General features: G+C 32.3%; 2 protein-coding genes across 2 annotated transcripts; one reads left to right on the top strand and one right to left on the bottom strand.

Moving 5' to 3' along the window:
- Positions 1-1,378: 1,378 nt before the first annotated feature.
- On the top strand, positions 1,379-3,874 carry LOC134713696 (adhesion G protein-coupled receptor B1-like). Its single transcript, XM_063574987.1, has 4 exons — positions 1,379-1,627; positions 2,533-2,729; positions 3,200-3,347; positions 3,734-3,874. The coding sequence occupies exons 1-4, from the start codon at positions 1,564-1,566 to the stop codon at positions 3,799-3,801; spliced, it is 477 nt and encodes a 158-aa protein (XP_063431057.1). The 5' UTR covers positions 1,379-1,563; the 3' UTR covers positions 3,802-3,874.
- Positions 3,875-9,914: 6,040 nt separating this feature from the next.
- On the bottom strand, positions 9,915-13,218 carry LOC134714397 (uncharacterized). The gene is made up of 4 exons (XM_063575639.1): positions 13,158-13,218; positions 12,430-12,522; positions 10,654-11,229; positions 9,915-10,003 (listed from the first exon to the last, which is right to left on the bottom strand). The coding sequence occupies exons 1-4, from the start codon at positions 13,216-13,218 to the stop codon at positions 9,915-9,917; spliced, it is 819 nt and encodes a 272-aa protein (XP_063431709.1).
- Between the last annotated feature and the right edge of the window lie 6,207 nt (positions 13,219-19,425).

Raw genomic sequence — 19,425 nt, 5'->3', positions numbered from 1 at the left:
ATGCCTGTACCAAGTCAGGAATATGGCAGTTGTTATCCATTCGTTTGATGTGTTTGGACTTTTGATTTTGCCTTTTGATTTTTGATTTTCCTTTTTGAATTTTCCTCGGAGTTCAGTATTTTTGTGTTTTTACTATTTTCAGCGGTTTTCAGATCTACAAATGATATGCTGCATGTTTTGTAAACCGACTGAACATGAATTTTGACATATCTTACAGCTTTGATTGGTTAAATATTTCTCAGTGTGTTTGAATTTGTTTGATAGCCTTTTGGTCATGACTGTTTGTCTCTAATATTTAATTAACTGTGCATTTGTATTCAGATATCGCAGATCAAATTTATTCGTTCTTTGTGTAATCATACGTTTTTTGATTGAGTTAAGTCTGCTAATTGATATTTTATCGTATGTTTTTATATGTTGTGATGTTATGCTATTGTTTCAGAAAAAGGGAGAAGGTTTGGGCCCATTAAAACGTTTAATCCCGCTGCAAATGTTTGCACCTGTCCTAAGTCAGGAATCTGATGTACAGTAGTTGTCGTTTGTTTATGTAATATATACGTGTTTCTCGTTTCTCGTTTTGTTTATATAGATTAGACCGTTGGTTTTCCCGTTTGAATGGTTTTACACTAGTAATTTTGGGGCCCTTTATAGCTTATTGTTCGGTGTGAGCCAAGGCTCCGTGTTGAAGGCCGTACTTTAACCTATAATGGTTTAATTTTTAAATTGTTATTTGGATGGAGAGTTGTCTCATTGGCACTCACACCACATCTTCCTATATCTATTGGTATATTGCTTTGAACTATGATCAGTTGTACCAAACAGTCATTCTCTGTTGGGAGTTACCTTTATTAACTTTGGTTAATGTCTAATAAAGAGTTAGGTTACATTTGGTTTATTTGTATGGCAGATTTTGTATATTAAAATGTCCCACATTGTAAAAAAAAGAGCTATTGCATTGGTCGCCGAAGAAGCAAAACTTATTTTGCTTAAAAATGACCTTAGTGGTTCAGTGTTTCAACTTTGTCAATAAAGGGCAGTTTAAATCTATGGTTTGATACCAATCGTGACAGTTGAAATTACTGTAAACGGGACAGGTGGACTTAATCCGCTTAAGACCTAAATTATTAAATACGCGGCCTAAATATTTATAACATTTATAAATATTATTTTTTGAGTAAATATTATTCTAACGTATGCATTTTTGCGGTTGAATATCATATTGTGTATTTATCTAAACATTAAATATTATGATTGGATTCGTCTGTTGATTTACATGAACCGAAACTTTAAATTATACTATTCATTCCAGACTTTTAATTTAAGATCTAATTTCTTAAAGAAATTCCTTAAGAAATTAGATCTTAAATTAAAAGTCTGGAATGAATAGTATAATTTAAAGTTTCGGTTCATGTAAATCAACAGACGAATCCAATAAAATGCCAATAGTATACAGAAACAAGTAGCAATACAATAGGAAGATATCAAAGTGCGTGCCGTTTTTATATAAAGCAACAGAAAATTTCAAAAAAGCCAAATAACGAATTAATCTCTACAGTTCCAGATATGAGTCGGTTAATATTTGTTGTAACAGCATTCGCTTTGGTGGAATTGTCAAAAGCTCAAGTTGGTAAGTATTTCATGTTTTCTTTTAGAAGGGACATTTCTGATTTTAATATTTCTTTAAGGACACTACATAAAATAATCGATGTGGTTTGATTACCAATTGGATAACTCTTTATCAGAGTCCAAGTTACGTGTTTGTAATCAGATATCGGTCATTGTATGGTACGATACCCATAGACAGCTACACATGTATATAAGGCCCCGACATGACCTCGAAATGCAAAATTATGTGAAATAAAGTCCCATAACTTTAGACAAAACACATGCTATACTCCGACACCACTGGCCCTTGTTAGCGAAGGGTTTGGCGCCAGAAATTTAACCTCGCCACATTCTGAAAGCGCCATTTTCAATTCCAGCTCCCGTAATTCAGTGGTTGTACATTGTAAGTTTGTTGTTGTATATTATATTTGTGTTTTCGTTTATTATTTTTTTCACAAATAAGGCAGATAGTCTTCTTGCTTGTTATGTTTTGTTGTTAGGAATCATGCTATATATACATATAATTTTACATACATAAATAAAATTATAATATATCGCGCCCTCCAATGAGACTATATTTAAACTTTAAATGTACATGTTGAAAACTGGTCTTCTGACATGTACTGAGTTCGTAAAAAAGTATAAAACGTGGCTGCAAATTGTAATTTAGAAATGTGATACAATTTACGATATGCATCTCTCTCATTAAGTTCAACTTTTATTACAAGGTACAGTGTTTACATGTGATTTATAAAGAAAGACTGATTGTCTAATGATTTGAATTGATAGTATGCCACACACTAAGATGCTTTTGAGAAATTGCTCGGTACTTATTTTTTTATATTGATTATTACGAGCCAAAGTGATTTTGAATAGAAATAGAAATATGCCTTCTATTTATTTTTCGAATAAAAAACATAATTTCAGTCAATGGAAACTGGGGATCATGGTCTGCTTATGGAGCATGTTCAGTGACATGTGGTAATGGACAATACACCCGGACAAGACAATGTGACAACCCAGCGGCATCTGGTGGTGGAACGGACTGTGCTGGTGACGATTCAGAAAGTAACAGTTGCTGGACTTCAACTTGTTATCCCAATCAACTTGGAAACTTAGATAAGGTTAAATTTTGAATTGACAATAGATATTATTGTTCAACGGATCGTACTTTGTATCTAATATACTTATGTATACACAAATCAAAGACAGAGCTATGAGATTTAAAAGATAATAAATAAACGGAGAATATTTCTCACAAAATACGTTGGTGATACTAATATTTGACAATCAATCAGTATTACAGATTGATCCTTAATATGTATAATCAAGCGTTTTTTCTTTCAACTTCATCTTTCATGATATAATGGTAGTATTACGATTTCAAAGATCGAGCTAAATGATAGTGCGTCACCTCTACAACGGCTTTTATTTTCATGATCTTCATAATTAAACAAACCGATGCGTATATTGGAGAAACTATTTTTGCCTGATTTACGAATATGGAGATTATTCTAAGCCATTTTAGAAATAACAATAAATTTACTATTTAAAGAAAATTAAATTCATGAATCATATTTTTGTATTTTTATAGAATTGTGGTGCCGATAACTATGGCTGCGTATCCGGTTTAGTGACTTGTGTAACCAGTGCAAAAAGGTGTGATGGAGCTGTTGATTGTTCTGATGGTAGTGACGAAGATCTTACACATGCTGGTTGTATAACAACATGTTCAGGAGCAGGTAAGTGACCATATCCCTAACACTGTGTCCATATAAAACAGTCAGTGGCAGATAAACTAGTGCTCTAATGCGACACTTAGCGTAAAAAATAAATATATCGCTTTATAATTCTGGTGCTTCCGATAAGCCTTTCTTGATTTACCCCATCAGAAACGCCAAAATACATAAAATTAAAGCAAAGGATATAAAAGTATACACATTAAAGCTTTACTTGTTTGAAGTTATGTTTGATATTGTAGTATGAAAAATTGACGCTTATTTTCAACAATGTTGTAATAACTTTCATCATGTTCGTGCATATATTCAGGAGAATGTTGTCTTTTAAAATAAAAAAAATCTTGAGAAAAAAGTTTTGATATAATAAATACAATTTTATTTTGTTTCAGATTCTATGACGATGTCAGTTATGCTTGTAGCATCCATGTGGATATTCATGAAAATGTTTAAGCAGTAAAAGGAGCCATGCAACAAACACAATCAATTCGAACTAATCATCTGATGAACATGTTTAAATTTCAAATTTGTATTTAACTGATTATGTATAAGTTCTCTTTAAATTGTTTATTTCATTAAATTGTCCGTGATTTATCTTTAAGTCTCTAATATCTGTAACCAGACTTTATAGACTACAGTGTGATGAAAATAGTAACAATAGATATGTTTCTGGTTTTTTTTTTATGTTCATGTCTATATATGATGATCTTTTTGTCAGCAATACTTATTTATTCCACGAAAATGCCAGTTCAAATACTTTCTTTTCCATTACTAGTAATATATTCATAGATTAATACATTTTGTTATTTACATAACCCAGCAAGTTATTGGCAATATGTAAAGGTATTTAATCTGATGGATAAGTGTTGGCTCCATGATTTTTATCTATGCCATTATTGTTTAATAAACATATTTTGGGCCAAGTGCATGTCCTCAGAGATCGTGCAAAAAAATTCATGGACTCTTATATACAGAAATAGCATTATTTCAATTCGATTTGTGCACTGGACACTGTAGATAGATTTAACATCAACAACTGGAGTATTATCACTACAAAGTTACTGCAAATTTTTTATATACTGGACAATCAGAATTATGGTTGACGTCTACCCTAGTCTTTTAAATCACTGCTTGAAATAATCAATTGCACTGACTAATTTACTTGTCCTTTTAAATGTCGATGTTTCTCTTTTTTCGTAAAAATGTATTCATAATCACACCAAAACAAACACAGTACTATTTTAATAGTCTTGTAAACGTTTGACGATACATAAAATAGCACCCTTATTACAACCCCAATCCCATTTAAATGTTCTTTTACGTCTTTATAAACATTATAAATAAGATACATTTTTTTTTTTTAGAAATTCACCTGAGAAAATATTATCGTCAGAAAAGAAATGTCACTTTTTGTGACGTTGATCGATTCGTGTGACGCGCAGATTATATTTCGTCTGTGATGTCCTAATGTGCTGTCATTGGAGGTGTCCGTTATAATGTTTTGTTTTACATGTTGTAACGTACTATCATTTTTATGATTTATGTCTGTGTTTCTCTGTGCTGGAAGTTCTGGCGATTGTTTGTATTGTATTCCTATAACATACTAGTAGTGTTATCTTTAGCAGTATTCATATAAAAAAGTATGTGGTATGATTGACAATGAGACAACTATCCGCTAAAGACAAAAATCCGCTAAAGACCAAAATGACACAGACATTAACAACTATAGGTCACCGTACGGCGTTCAAACATGAGCAAAGCCCATACTGCATAGTCAGCTATACAAGGCCCCAATAACACAATGAAAAACAATTCAAACGAGAAAACTAACGGCCTTATTAATGTAGAAAAATAAACGAAAAACAAATATGTAATACATACACAAACGACAACCACTGAATTTACAGGCTCCTATTTGTTCACATAAGTAGATAAGCATGAGGTTTGGCTAGCCATACAACCAAGTTAGACTAATTATTTTTCATTAAATAAATATGACAGTTGTTATCTATACAATAGTCCTCTTCAATGTATGTTGGTATTTGCATTTGTTGTAGTTCAGGATTTCTGTTTCCGCTGTTTTCCTCTCAAAATTGATAGTTTTCTCTCAGTTTAAGTTTGTTACATGGCTATGTTTTTTCTTAATCGAGTACTTACTTTTCGATAGCGGTTAATTTCTGTTGACTTTAATTATGAAAGATATTTTTCAACATTCAAAATTACGGATACAAAACTACTTTTAAATTAAAAAAAGTCCCTTATCTAATTGGTAAATTAGAAGCTCAAAGACGTCATTCAAATTTAAAATACCTGCCCATTCCTTAATTAAAACAGGCATTTCCTTATGTAGAAAATGGTTGACTGAACTGAAAATAAACTGACATTACCATGGCTAAAAAGAAAAACACACAGTACACAAAACACAACATAAAAAACTAAAGACTGAACAACATAATCCCCACCGACAGTTTGAGGTGATCTAAGGTGCTACGGATGGGTAAGCAGATCATACCACACCTATGATTCATGTAGTGTTATTCTTACAAAAACGCTTATGAGTTATATAAAGCTTAAGTTATTTCGAATTAGTAATGAGGCTTCTTACGTCTTCTATATCCAATATGATTTGACGTATACATAAAAGTTAACTATGTGCTTAACTTATCTGAAGAGACATCTCACTGAGGCACTAAATATTTATGCCTTTTGTATAATACTCTTTCCCGGTGCGCTTGGGTCAATGTCAAATAAACATTAGTTTTATTATATAAGGACATGTACAACACTTGTTTTGATGTGTTTATCGTTTCCACATGTCTTTTGTCTAGAGTGTATATATAATTGTTTTTCAAATGTTTTGAATTGGCTTTGGAAGCATTTTGGTTGAGCTTATTAATGATCACAGTTCCAACGTTCGTATGGTGTTTGCATATCACAATTGATACGTTATTCACGTGCTTGTTCACACTATAAGAACTTGATATACAAGAGTGTGTCGTCTTATATTTTAATTACCAAACGTGACTTATTCCCGATTGTGACTGTTTTGCTGAATGTGAATTCGCATTACTATAAGACGTGTTACGGTACTTGTCTATCCCAAACTCATGTATTTATTTTATATGTTTAATGTTATATTTGTAATTCTCATCGGTTTTTGTCAAATGTGTTGACGTCTTTTTTTATTATATTTATGTGTTTTGGGAAGAAAAATTAATCACCGCTTCATTTATTAAATTTAATTTTGTTCAACGTAATCTGTACGATAATTTACGTTTGAAGTTGGATTCATAACAAACTGGACATATATATATTATATGTTATTCAGGTCTCAGACAGGGTATATACTGTGACATTCCCGGTTAGAGTTTATATCCCCTGAGCCGAAGCCCTGATTAAAAAATCTAACCTGATATGTTCGGCATACGTGAAGGATTTTCTAATTTAGTGTGAACATAATTTTATCGTGTATGAAATAATTGATAATAACACTTTTAACATTAAATTTAAGTATCAAAAGCGTTTATTGCGTGATTTTGTATAAAAAAAAATTGTATTATTGACTGAAACACGTCATTATTTGCCCTCTGTGAGCCTCTGACAGTCTGATAGCTTTTGACTACGTCACATAGTAACCGGTGTTATGATGACGTTTTTGAGGTTCCAATTGGGGATAAAAAACGTCGTATATACCCCGGCAGTTTCCTGAATATATACTGACATCTCTGTGTTTTTATCCAATCACAAACCTCGACACATTTGTAATCCGTAATATATATGTATATTATAGTTAATTGCTATTAATAAGTATTGCAGTATGCATTATGTTTAAATGTAATATCTGTATTTAGTTCTAATATAATCTTAAATCTATCCTAATTCCATCTTACTTTTGAATTATAGTTTTTCATCTGTGACGTCATTTTTGCGCTGTTTCAGAAATTACATAAATTCAAATGTAACGTATTTGTTGTGCCTTCATGACGTCATTTTCATGATTTATTGCGTTGAGGCCCGGACTGAATAGGATGTGTCTATTCTGTGTTGATCTTAGCATTATGTATTCGGGTTTAGTTTTCTGTAACTAGTTAACACTTCAGTTTCATTATGTATATTTGTTTTATATTCATTTGATAAAATTTACTGTTTGCAATAGCTTTAATTGTTCTAAAAAATAAGGATGTTCTTATCCCAAGCATAAAAACATAGCCGTATTTGACCCAACCTTTTTCAACTTTTGATCTTCAGTGCTGTACAACTTTGTACCCTTTTTTCATTTTCGATCTTTTATATCTTGGCGTCTTGTGTCGTCTAGTCTTGTGTGGACGAGGCGCGTTTCTGGCGTATTGAATTTTAAACCTGATGCCTTTTGTTATCTATTAATCATGTATTTCTTTGTCTAATATGTTCTCCTATTTATATGTATTGTAGTCCTGTTATATTATGTTGTCATTGTAATGTTATATTTAACATTGCCATTAAAGTTCGAGGTTTGGCATGCCACAAAACCAGGTTCAACCCATCAGTTTTTTCCTTTAAAGATGTCCTGTACCAAGTCAGGAAGATGGCCATTGTTATATTATTGTTCGTTTCTGTGTGTGTTACATTTTAACGTTGCGTCGTTTGTTTTCTCTTATTTTTTAGTGTAAATTCACATTGCGATAAGACGTGTGATGGTACTTGTCTATCCCAAATTCATGTATTTGGTTTTGATGTTATATTTGTTATTCTCGTGGGATTTTGTCTGATGCTTGGTCCGTTTCTGTGTGTGTTACATTTCAGTGTTGTGTTGTTGTTCTCCTCTTATATTTAATGCGTTTCCCTCGGTTTTAGTTTGATACCCCGATTTAGTTTTTTGTCCATGGATTTATGAGTTTTGAACAGCGGTATACTACTGTTGCCTTTATCTAATATTGGTAAACACAAAAAAAAACCAAACAGACAAACTAATCTAAGTGCCATAAAGTTAAAAGATTTTTGTTTTTATACCACTGTATGAGACTTTTCGATGGCATGAATGCAAGTTTAGACACCTCGACATCACACTTATTTGTACTTATGTCTACTAAGAGCACACATCCCATCTCTGTATCTTTATACTTGGATGTTTTGAATTTAAATTCGCATTCATAAAACTTTCATAAGTAACAAAAGTTCTTAAGACTGAAGTTACTTGCAGTCATTTTTTGATATAGTGTGTTCCTGTTATTTTCTCATAATCATGCTGAATAGTAGGTTGAAAGCGATGAAAGGAGTTGAAAGACAATTTTGTGATTCAGAAGAATAAGTTTATTTTATAAATAATAACAGTCACCAAGAAGATCAGGATATGAGGATATCTGTTCATCCATTTTTAGCGTCTAGTCAATATATATTTAGTATGCAGCACCTGTAAAACGAAATGTTTAGTCTATAGTAACCTTAAGAAACAGCAACACATATATTTCTTTTAAATTTCGTTTCAGCTACATGTACCAACAATAATTGTAGCTAGCGATATTTGAAATGTTTTAATATAATTTAACTTCATATTCACCTTAATCATTTAAAAAAAAAGTTCAACATACTAAATTATCTATACCTTATATAAGGTGAAGAGTTGAGATTTATAGGAGCTTTCTTATAGAACATTCTAATTCTGATCTATTTCCTTTAATACATAATTATCAAAGGTACCAGGATTATAATTTAGTACGTCAGACGCGCGTTTCGTCTACATAAGACTCATCAGTGACGCTCATATCAAAATATTTATCAAGCAAAACAAGTAAAAAGTTGAAGAGCATTTAGGATTCAAAATTCAAAAAAGTTGTTCCAAATACGGCTTAGGTTCTTTATGCCTGGGATAAGAAAATCCTTAGTTTTTCGAAACAATTCAAAGTTTTGTAAAACTAAATGTGTTTATAAGACAATAACAATCAAAACCAAGGCGTAACCAAAGACTAATAAAACCAAAAGACATTTTACATCAACAGTTACAAATAATAAATAAGTAACAACACGAACTCCACTCAACCGGAAGTGAAACCAGGTGCTCCGGTAGAGTAAGTATTTCCTACCCCGTATACTGCATCCGTCGTGTTATTTCTTTGTTCAGTTTTGTAATAATGAAAGGTTATTATGACCGAGGAAAATATCAGATATGATTTCTGACACAATTTTGATAATGGCAATCAGCTCATGATGGCGACCGTAAAATTTCTGGAGTAATGACCTTAATTTGATTGATTCATAGCCCTGTCTTCGCAACTTATGAGGAAGCAGTATTCCTCGTTCAACAAAATCAACGTATTGAGCTAGATATAGAGTCACGTATCAATTGAGACACATATACTCCATATGCTGGTGCCGCTGGGATGTAGCTACACAGACATGGAAAGGTGACTATAGGAAAATAAAAATATCGCGTCTGTCTTAAATGTTGGTATTTAACCTACCATCAGTAGTCATTTCGAGAAAAAGGTCTAAATATGAAGCAGATTTATCTGTGTCGGTAGTATCTCTAATTTTATGTTCACTTGTATATATTAAATTAAAAGTGATATCCATAGTAAAAAATTAAAAAGATTAAGTTTAAATGTTTGATAATCCCAGGTTCATATTCATACCTTTTGCAATTGCCCCACTACCTATTCCAGCTCTTAAATTTCCTTGAAGGGAACCTGTAAAATGCAAATTTATTTAGTCTATAACAACTGACAGAAGGAAACACCCAAACAAAACACATTAATCAAAAGAAGAGATATCATTAGATTTACAGAATGCATACTTGTTTAATCAGAATGAGGATTTTCTCTGCTGATTTTTATCCTAGTTGCGATGAATGAATCTTTAAGATATTTTTAGATATATGCCAATATCTTCCAAAATATCGAAGACCATATCTTAAGCATCACATATATCATAAATCTTAATAAAAGTATGTTTTTGTCACAAACTTACCTTAAAACTTAAATGTCATAGATATTTTTTATTGTTTTATTTGGAGGGACATGCATGGGTGCTTGAACAACCCAATTATGTGCGCTATAATTCAGGTATCATTAAACAGTATAAGTTGATATCGTTTGCTTCATAGTTTTATGTTTCATTGCAGTACATAAAATCTTGACATTTACAATACATCAAATATGTAAAACTTAAGTATGGCAGAACATAACTTTAGATAGATAGATATTTCTTTATTTAGATTACAGATTTGAATCGATTTCTAGCAAAACATATTAGAATATTTTCTTGAATAGCGTTTAATTCCTAATTGTGTAAATCCTATAATATTTTTTGACTATTGACTATAATTTTCTATATTTACCTGAGAGACTTGAACTTCCAAATCCACTAGTTCTACCAGCAAACCCACTGCCGAATCCACCAGATATTCCACCACCCAAACTTCCTGTTAATCCTCCCACACCAAGACCTCCAAACCCTCCTAACTGCCCGGCAATTCCACCACCAAATTGACCAGTGAATCCAGAACCAAGACCTCCAAACCCTCCTAACTGTCCGGCAATTCCACCACCCAATTGACCAGTGAATCCAGAACCAAGACCTCCAAACCCTCCTAACTGTCCGGCAATTCCACCACCCAATTGACCAGTGAATCCAGAACCAAGACCTCCAAACCCTCCTAACTGTCCGGCAATTCCACCACCCAATTGACCAGTGAATCCAGAACCAAGACCACCGATTAATCCGCTAGGCATCCAACCCCCTTGGATAGCATTGTAGCAAACTTTTTCAAGAGCGGATACATAGTATATCAATCTGAGGTATGCATTGATACTGAGTGTGATTGATTGACTAGCACCACTTCCAGTCAGAGTAGCGGATATTCCAGTACCACCAATAAGTTGAACACCAACGTTTCTTCTTGCTAGACTAGCGGCTGCAATATTAAAATCATACAGTGTATTAGATTACAGTCTGTAAAATATTCTAAAAATAAGCTCATATAGGTTTATTAGATGCGATTGAGCATAACTAATAAAGATATATAATTTATTTAATCTTTAATATATATTAGTCCCCCGATAATACCATCAGACGAATAGTCAGTGCTGTGACATAATTTATAAAAAAACTTTCCTTTATCTTTCACGTACAAATTGATAATTTATTAAGATACTAAGATACTTTGGTTTTAACTTTCTTGGGCAAAATTGACGTTAGGTGTATTTTACCTTTACTTTTAGTTTTTTTTTGTGTTTTTTTTTATATCATATACCTATTGTCGTGGATTTTAAATATTTGGTTTTGAAAGTTACTGGTGTCAGTTAATCAAACACATCGCCCTTCATTTTTTAGATTAAATAGTGATTTACTTTTTGTTTTGAGACTAGAATTTGAAATATTGCGTGCATTTACATAATTTCAATTTCCAAACTGGATAGACAAATATAGGTGTATCAGATATTCGAATGCGAGTTCCTTTCATAGTGAAACATAACAAGACGCATTTTTTGCATTCATAAAATCTGGCTTTAACGTTTGAATAAGCAATCCATATGTTTTGTATAAAAAATTAAAAAAAAAATGTGTAACAACTATAACACAAAGAATATTTGATTAACTAGACTAATCGCTATTTTGTGCATTTTTTCTTTGATCTTTTTTTGTGATAATTTTTCATATCATACTACTCGCTTGAGATGGAAACTTATCGCAAGAAACTAAGGAGGCACATGGCGTTGCTAATAAAATTGATATGAAATTTACAACTTGGTCATAGGTAACATAGCGATAAACAGATTATCATTGGTCATCTCAACTCGATTGCTTTTCTAGCTTTCGTCGTCCCGGCTCAAGCGTAAAAAAAACAATCTCGTTGAGGTGACCAATGGTAATCTATAAGTACACACATATATGGTGCAGACTCCCGTATATTTATAGTAAACAAACAGGAAGATTTAAATGATGGCTATGAGAGGTTGATTCAATATCATATATATGTATTGCCTATATCTCTTTTAAGTCATACCCGGAGTACGAAATGCAGGGTCTACTTTCTTATCTTACAATGTAAATCTTGAATTTTATCTTTACAGAATCAATGTATTGTTTCAATTACGTAATAATTATAACAAACCTCCTCCGGTGCTGCCAACTACACCACTGGCATGAGTCAGAGAAATTGTAAGTAGCAGAGCAAATAATCTTATGCAACTATTCATCATCATGCCTATAACAAAGAAAGAAATATTGAAGTTTTAATTCATCGATAATTCTTACAAAGTCGAAAATTTACCATAAATACCATATCGTTTTGTTATCATTGTTGTTTATCTTAGCCTTTTTGTTGCATATTTAACGTAACGTTACGACACTCCTCCTTAATGATTAGATACACTATATACCACAATTGCTATTGTTGTATAAAAAGCAAAACAAAGTGATTCTTATTTTGTTTTGCAATAAGGTAAATTTGACATAAATTGAACAACTTTAAAAATTCTTTTCTGTCGATATGGTGCAGAACTACTTAAAAACTAAGAAATACATGATTTTTTTTTCAACAAAATATTTTTTTCTACAAAATATGACATTTCTTATTTTTCCCCAAAAAAATCTACACTAGGAAGTTATTGTCTTTATATGAAAATGAGTATTTTGAATAATAAGAACATAATTCTGTTAAATGTGCTCTGTCCATGTATAAATTATGAAATTTACTCGAAATAATTCTTACCTTTATGCCTATAAAAAAATTATTGAAATGGATACAATTTTGATCTTAAATTAAACTAAGTTTTGAAAAAACTCAAACGTGCAAATGAAATGTACCAAATGAAATAATATTTTGACAAAGCGCCATACCTGTTTTTTTCTTCGGTGTCTGTGGAGCTTTCAGATGCTTGCAAATTGTTCCTTTGTTCATCAATTTTATATCATAGCCTGTACGTGCCTTCTATTTTTAATCACTGTCACTAACAGTTACATTAACACTAACAAGGAATTGTAAATGTCGTGTTTTACATGCATTTGAACCACATTATTAATTTTACATCTGCTTAAGAGTTTATTTTATTGACAAATATTAAAAATTTTGCTTTATTTGACGATTTTAACATGTTTTTTTTACAAATTTTAACATTCAATATCCTATGTAATGGTTATATAAACATATAATTGTGGCTTCTCGGAAACGGAATGTGCATCTGGAATACCCTACTTTAAGTAAGCTCGAGACCACATGTAAATTGCACAATCAAAGGACATACCATAGAACAAAGGATGTAAACAACTATAGGGCGCTGCACGACATGCATCAATGAACAAAAATTATACTGTAAAAAGATCTTTGATATGTTAAACGTCGAACATGAATACAGAAAGAACTTGCTCGTGAAAAGACAAATGACGGTAGTATACTTATCGGAGATTTTCCTTACATTGTAACTACATTCCCCTTCTCTTTTCATGATTTAGACCAACCGAATTAGACTTATTACTGGTTTTGCCATAACATGCGCAACACGACAGGTGTCACATGTGGAGCAGGATCTGCTTACCTGTCTGTAGCACGTGAAATGATCACCGGTTTGTGGTGGAGTTCTTGTTGCTTAATCTTTAGTTTTCTATGTTGTGTATCAAAAATATTTTGACCCTTCGTAATAACTTTACTGTCCCGTTATTATGAGTAGGGCTTGTATTTTGCAATTTCATTTTTCAGTGAAAAGTCATCATAACGTCATGTACCGAAAGGGACATCATCTATGTCATCATCCATCAATAGGCCGACAGTAGTTGTTTTAAATCCGTGCCTGGAAGTATCATCCGTTATAAGGAAGCAAGTTTATGTTCGATTACTTCGCGTTCTTGAATTGAAGACTTCGGCCGGCTGTTTTTGGAATAGAAGTTGGCCAAATAGTACCGCCATTTTTCGTTCTCAATTTGTTGACATGGTAGGTAGTATCTATAGTATTCTTGATTACCTTAGGTTTGAATGGTATACTTTTTTGCTAAATATGGTAAGTGACTTGAAGCTTTACAATAAATTGCGGAAAATTTCAGTCAATTGTTAACCGTATTATAAGATTTGTAGTGCATTCTATAAAGTGTGCTTTTTTTATGTTTGGTAACTAGGAGGATATAAATACAATTTCATATTGAATGGTTTCGTCTTCTTATTAAAGGAGGTAACTGTCAGTTTTTCTATTTTAGTACGTGTTCAAAGAAATTCGTGCTTTGTTTTTGTGAACTTAATTGTCATTGTTCTCGCCGCTCATGTCATGCTGGTTTAGTTTGTTTTAGTGTTCGTCTGCTGTTGCTGTAAACACATACTCGTTTTAACCGTGTAATTTTTTTTAAAACTATTTATCGACCTGGATATGAAGTTTAGTTGCTTCTGTTGTCTGGTTACTGGCTGCAGTAATATCCACCCCACAATTCTTCATTTGTGTTCAAGATGGCGAATTTTTAAAGTCTGTTTTGATTTCAGCTCTCCCAGTTTATACAAACGCCAACCAGAATTTAGAGAAATAATGCATTTTGCAAAAGAAATTTAAAAAAGTACATTATTTCATTTTAAAAGTCCGTAATAGACGAAAAACAAGAAGATTTTAATTTACTCAATATCATTTCATTTTGATTTATTAAAAGTATATTTGTGTTTCAAAAAATGACCTAGGACTATTATACACTTTGTTAAGTTTAACTGTCAAAAGTCGAACCAAGTCTAGAAGAAAATGCAAGAAATAAAAGAAATGAGACACTAGCTGTTGTGTTGATAGTACTTTAAAGCTCAGGAAATGATATTTGCCAGCTGCAGCACAGAAAAGTTGAAATATAAAAAAATCAATCATTTAAATTATAGTTTCATTGATGTTTTGTTTTTTTGTTGGGTCACCTACAGTGCTTTGTTTTATTTATCATTTTGTGATATAGTCTAAGCTTGTTATGGTGCACAAATACTTATTCATGCTCGAGCAGGATGAACAGTAGTATTTATTTCGCAGATAAGATATATACATATTTCAAAAATTTTAGGGTGAAATAAGAGCATGAAGACTTGAGATCACTATTGGCCAAATTGACTAAGAACAAGCCTGTTTCTATAATAAGAAACACAGTCGACTCTCATTATCTCGAAGTCAGTCGGACTAGACATATATTTCGAGATACCCGAAGTTCGACTCAAACGAAAACCGGAAGTTTGGCAGTCTAAGGGACATACCGTTTGCTGCTAACATGTAGCTTGGTAAAGCTAAAATATATCCGGATGGAAAGGGGATCGATATTTTAGTCTTTGATCGATGGTTTTGTATGTTATGGTCGTTTATATATTTATAATTTTTATAATTATATTTATTTATTATATTTATTTCTTTGTACAGTTACAATTGAGTATCTATCATGAACAATAATTAAAAAAATGTATTAAATTGAATAAAGACATGCCTGTTTCTATCATCAAGAATATATGTTTTTCTTTGTACTTCTGCAATTCCCGAAACCAGTGCTCTCATTTATTAAATGGATAGTGTTTAACGTTTTAAGCACAAGCCAAACTGCGATACCAATATTGTCTTAACGTGAATTGACTGTGAATAATTTATTTAACTGAAAGGAGAAGGTCCAGTAAGACACATTTTTGGCCCCAAAATATAGCAGTTTTACAAAATTGTTAAAATGTTAACTTTTAGTTATTTATTGGATAGTAAAATGCTTCTGCTACATAAATATGGGCTGTTTTTGACTATACAATGCGCATATATCGGGTACTAGCACCATTAAGTCATGGTAAATTACTGAAATCTTCACAATTCTAGCATGTTAGTTGAATTTTAGAGGTTGAGGATGAACACGGATGCGGCCACTTTCATTTTTGACAGAACACATCTGAAAAGTGACATTTTTCGGTAAATTTGGTAGATTTTCCATTTTCAGCTTGAATCGGTGCGTTTTTTATTACTAAATCAGTAAAATCTTTCACATAAACTAATTGATTCAAATAAAATAGACACTTAAGTGTTTAAAAAGTGGCCAAAATTTTTCGTCAGATGAACCTGAAATTTGAGGCCAAAATCGGCCCTTACCGGACCTACTCCTTTATAAAAATAGCAACGATACATACCTACAATTTCAAGTTTTATATTTAACATGAAGGAAATATTACAAGAAATTAAATCTGATTTTAATTATCTATTGAGACCTCCCCTTAAGGCAACAACTCTTTTTGATTTCCGTTAGCTTTATGAAATACACTTCATTGGTGCACTTGGGTCAATGTTATCATAATGTTACTTGTATCTTCAAACGATGTGCACATAACTTATTTTTGTAGGTTTTTCTATTATACATTTTTTGTCTTGTTTCATTATATATCATTGCTTTGCGAATGTTTCTATAAATGGGCGTTCGCGTCTTTAAAATTGAATGTGCTGATGATAATGAAAATCGAGTCAGAGGCAACGAATTTATCGTGTCAAGATATTTCCTTTCCTAATGTTCCTTTCTTAAACTCATTACGAATTTTGGTTTTTACAGTTTCTTTGTAAAATGTTCATAAAAGCATACGAACACAGATAATGTGAGAAGTTAATGAATGAGATGCGAAATGAGACACCAATTTCGTCAAATCGTGCGGAACAAAACAATAAAGATTTTTTTTTTATCTTATCCATAATCTGTCTAATCCACTTTTGTTAACCGGTATCATTTTCAGTTTCGTATATTAGGTTGTGTCAGAAAAACATATGTTTTTATCACTTTTAATCATATAGCTCGTCGCATGTGAAAGGACTTACACATCCTCGGCTTTTATGTGTTAGGTTTGAGTGTATCAGATAAAAAGCGAGATGAATGTGACCCAGAAAAAGTGCTACAACCAAAGGAAATTATCAGCTTTCTTTTCAAGAATCAGGCAATGGTGAGAACATGAAGCTAATACCGGTTCAATTATGTTTGATAATTTTAGAATAACGAAGGGGAGCTTACCACACAATTTGCTTTCATCCTAACAAAAAACTATCTAGAATTATCAATCACGCAGACCGGAAAAATGCATCATTATTAAATCAGGATGAGAGTAGTTTAAAAACAGGATGGTTAGTCCTGGTTATTTTTTCCTCTGAATTGTCTGATTCTTACAAAGATCGGCACTCAACTCTAGAGTGTGTCCGTACACTTATCGCTAAGCAATAAATAGAGTAAGTTCAGAACTATAAGTGTTAAGAAAAAAAATCACTGACACAGAAACGTTTGATTTTTGACGTACACGCCAATCTAATTAAAATATTGATCTCTGATTACGTTATACTACATACTCATATGTAGTATAACGTAATCAGATATCAATATTTCAGTTAGATCGACGTAACGCGATCATGTGAACGGCGTCCTTTTGGTAAATAAGATAGAGAAGAACAGAAGATTCGTGCACTTGTGAAATATCATATTTGATATTTTAATAAAATAACTTTAGGCACAATAGGATCGACAAAACAAAAACCAAAATATGCTATTCTATTATGCAACTTTAATAATTATAAAGTCAAATAAACCAATATTGAATAAAATAAAACACTACTATATTTTTGTTTTACTTCCATGTAGGACTTCACCGGAATAATACTTCTTTATAACTTTGCAAACACAAAATTTTCTCTGAATTCTCGTTTGAGATTTCATCAACTGATTAAGAAATTCAACCTTTCATCATCTTGAACAACAAATAAAGAATTGTGATATTGATATTCTTGCAACCAGTGACCAGACGACAGAAACAACTAAGCTTCATATTCAGTTAAATAAATCACACAGTTTCAAAAAATGACTTAGGACTATTATACATCATGTTAAGATTTTAGTCGAACCCAGTCTAGAAGTAAGCGTAAGTAAGGAAAGAAAGTAGACACTAGTTACTGTGTTGAGTGTACCTTGAAATCCGCCAGCAACAGTTCAGAATAGTGATATTATTAAAAATCAATCATCTAAATTATAATTTCATTGATGCACAGTTTTCTTGTTTAATTAACTAGAGAACGTTCATTTATTTATCATTTTGTGATAAAGTATGAGTTTGTAATAAAATCAACGGTACCAATTTTGTTGCACCAGATGCGCATTTCGACAATACATGTCTCTTCAGTGATCGATGCTCGTGGCCAAAATATTTGAAATCCAAAGCTTATATAAAGGATGAAGAGCTATAATCCAAAAGTTCCAAAAGGTATAGCCAAATTCGTGAAAGGAATCAGAGCTTTGCACGAGGGAGATACATTCCTTAATTTAAAAAGATTTTTAAATATTTTGTAACAGCAAATTTTAATAACACAAAAAATCCGTATTTTCATGCCAGTACCGAAGTACTGGCTACTGGGCTGGTGATACCCTCGGGGACTAATAGTCCACCAGCAGAGGCATCGACCCAGTGGTAGTAATAAAATCAACGGTACCAATTTTGTTGCACCAGATGCGCATTTCGACAATACATGTCTCTTCAGTGATGCTCGTGGCCAAAATATTTGAAATCCAAAGCTTATATAAAAGATGAAGAGCTATAATCCAAAAGTTCCAAAAGGTATAGCCAAATTCGTGAAAGGAATCAGAGCTTTGCACGAGGGAGATACATTTCTTAATTTAAAATAATTTTTAAATATTTTGTAACAGCAAATTTTAATAACACAAAAAATCCGTTTTTTCATGCCAGTACCGAAGTACTGGCTACTGGGCTGGTGATACCCTCGGGGACTAATAGTCCACCAGCAGAGGCATCGACCCAGTGGTAGTAATAAAATCAACGGTACCAATTGTGTTGCACCAGATGCGCATTTCGACAATACATGTCTCTTCAGTGATGCTCGTGGCCAAAATATTTGAAATCCAAAGCTTATATAAAAGATGAAGAGCTATAATCCAAAAGTTCCAAAAGGTATAGCCAAATTCGTGAAAGGAATCAGAGCTTTGCACGAGGGAGATACATTTCTTAATTTAAAATAATTTTTAAATATTTTGTAACAGCAAATTTTAATAACACAAAAAATCCGTTTTTTCATGCCAGTACCGAAGTACTGGCTACTGGGCTGGTGATACCCTCGGGGACTAATAGTCCACCAGCAGAGGCATCGACCCAGTGGTAGTA

The sequence above is a fragment of the Mytilus trossulus genome, chromosome 4, assembly GCF_036588685.1.
Source record: "Mytilus trossulus isolate FHL-02 chromosome 4, PNRI_Mtr1.1.1.hap1, whole genome shotgun sequence".
In the NCBI taxonomy this organism is placed as follows: domain Eukaryota; kingdom Metazoa; phylum Mollusca; class Bivalvia; order Mytilida; family Mytilidae; genus Mytilus; species Mytilus trossulus.
This window is presented reverse-complemented; position numbering and strand designations above follow the sequence as displayed.

Coding starts and splice junctions, on each gene's coding strand:
- LOC134713696 (XM_063574987.1), top strand. CDS start 1,564: ATGAGTCGGTTAATATTTGTTGTAACAGCATTCGCTTTGGTGGAATTG. Junction 2,730..3,199: donor AACTTGGAAACTTAGATAAG/GTTAAATTTTGA, acceptor GTATTTTTATAG/AATTGTGGTGCCGATAACTA. Junction 3,348..3,733: donor AACAACATGTTCAGGAGCAG/GTAAGTGACCAT, acceptor ATTTTGTTTCAG/ATTCTATGACGATGTCAGTT.
- LOC134714397 (XM_063575639.1), bottom strand. CDS start 13,218: ATGAACAAAGGAACAATTTGCAAGCATCTGAAAGCTCCACAGACACCG. Junction 12,523..13,157: donor GACACCGAAGAAAAAAACAG/GTATGGCGCTTT, acceptor TCTTTGTTATAG/GCATGATGATGAATAGTTGC. Junction 11,230..12,429: donor AGTTGGCAGCACCGGAGGAG/GTTTGTTATAAT, acceptor TTAATATTGCAG/CCGCTAGTCTAGCAAGAAGA.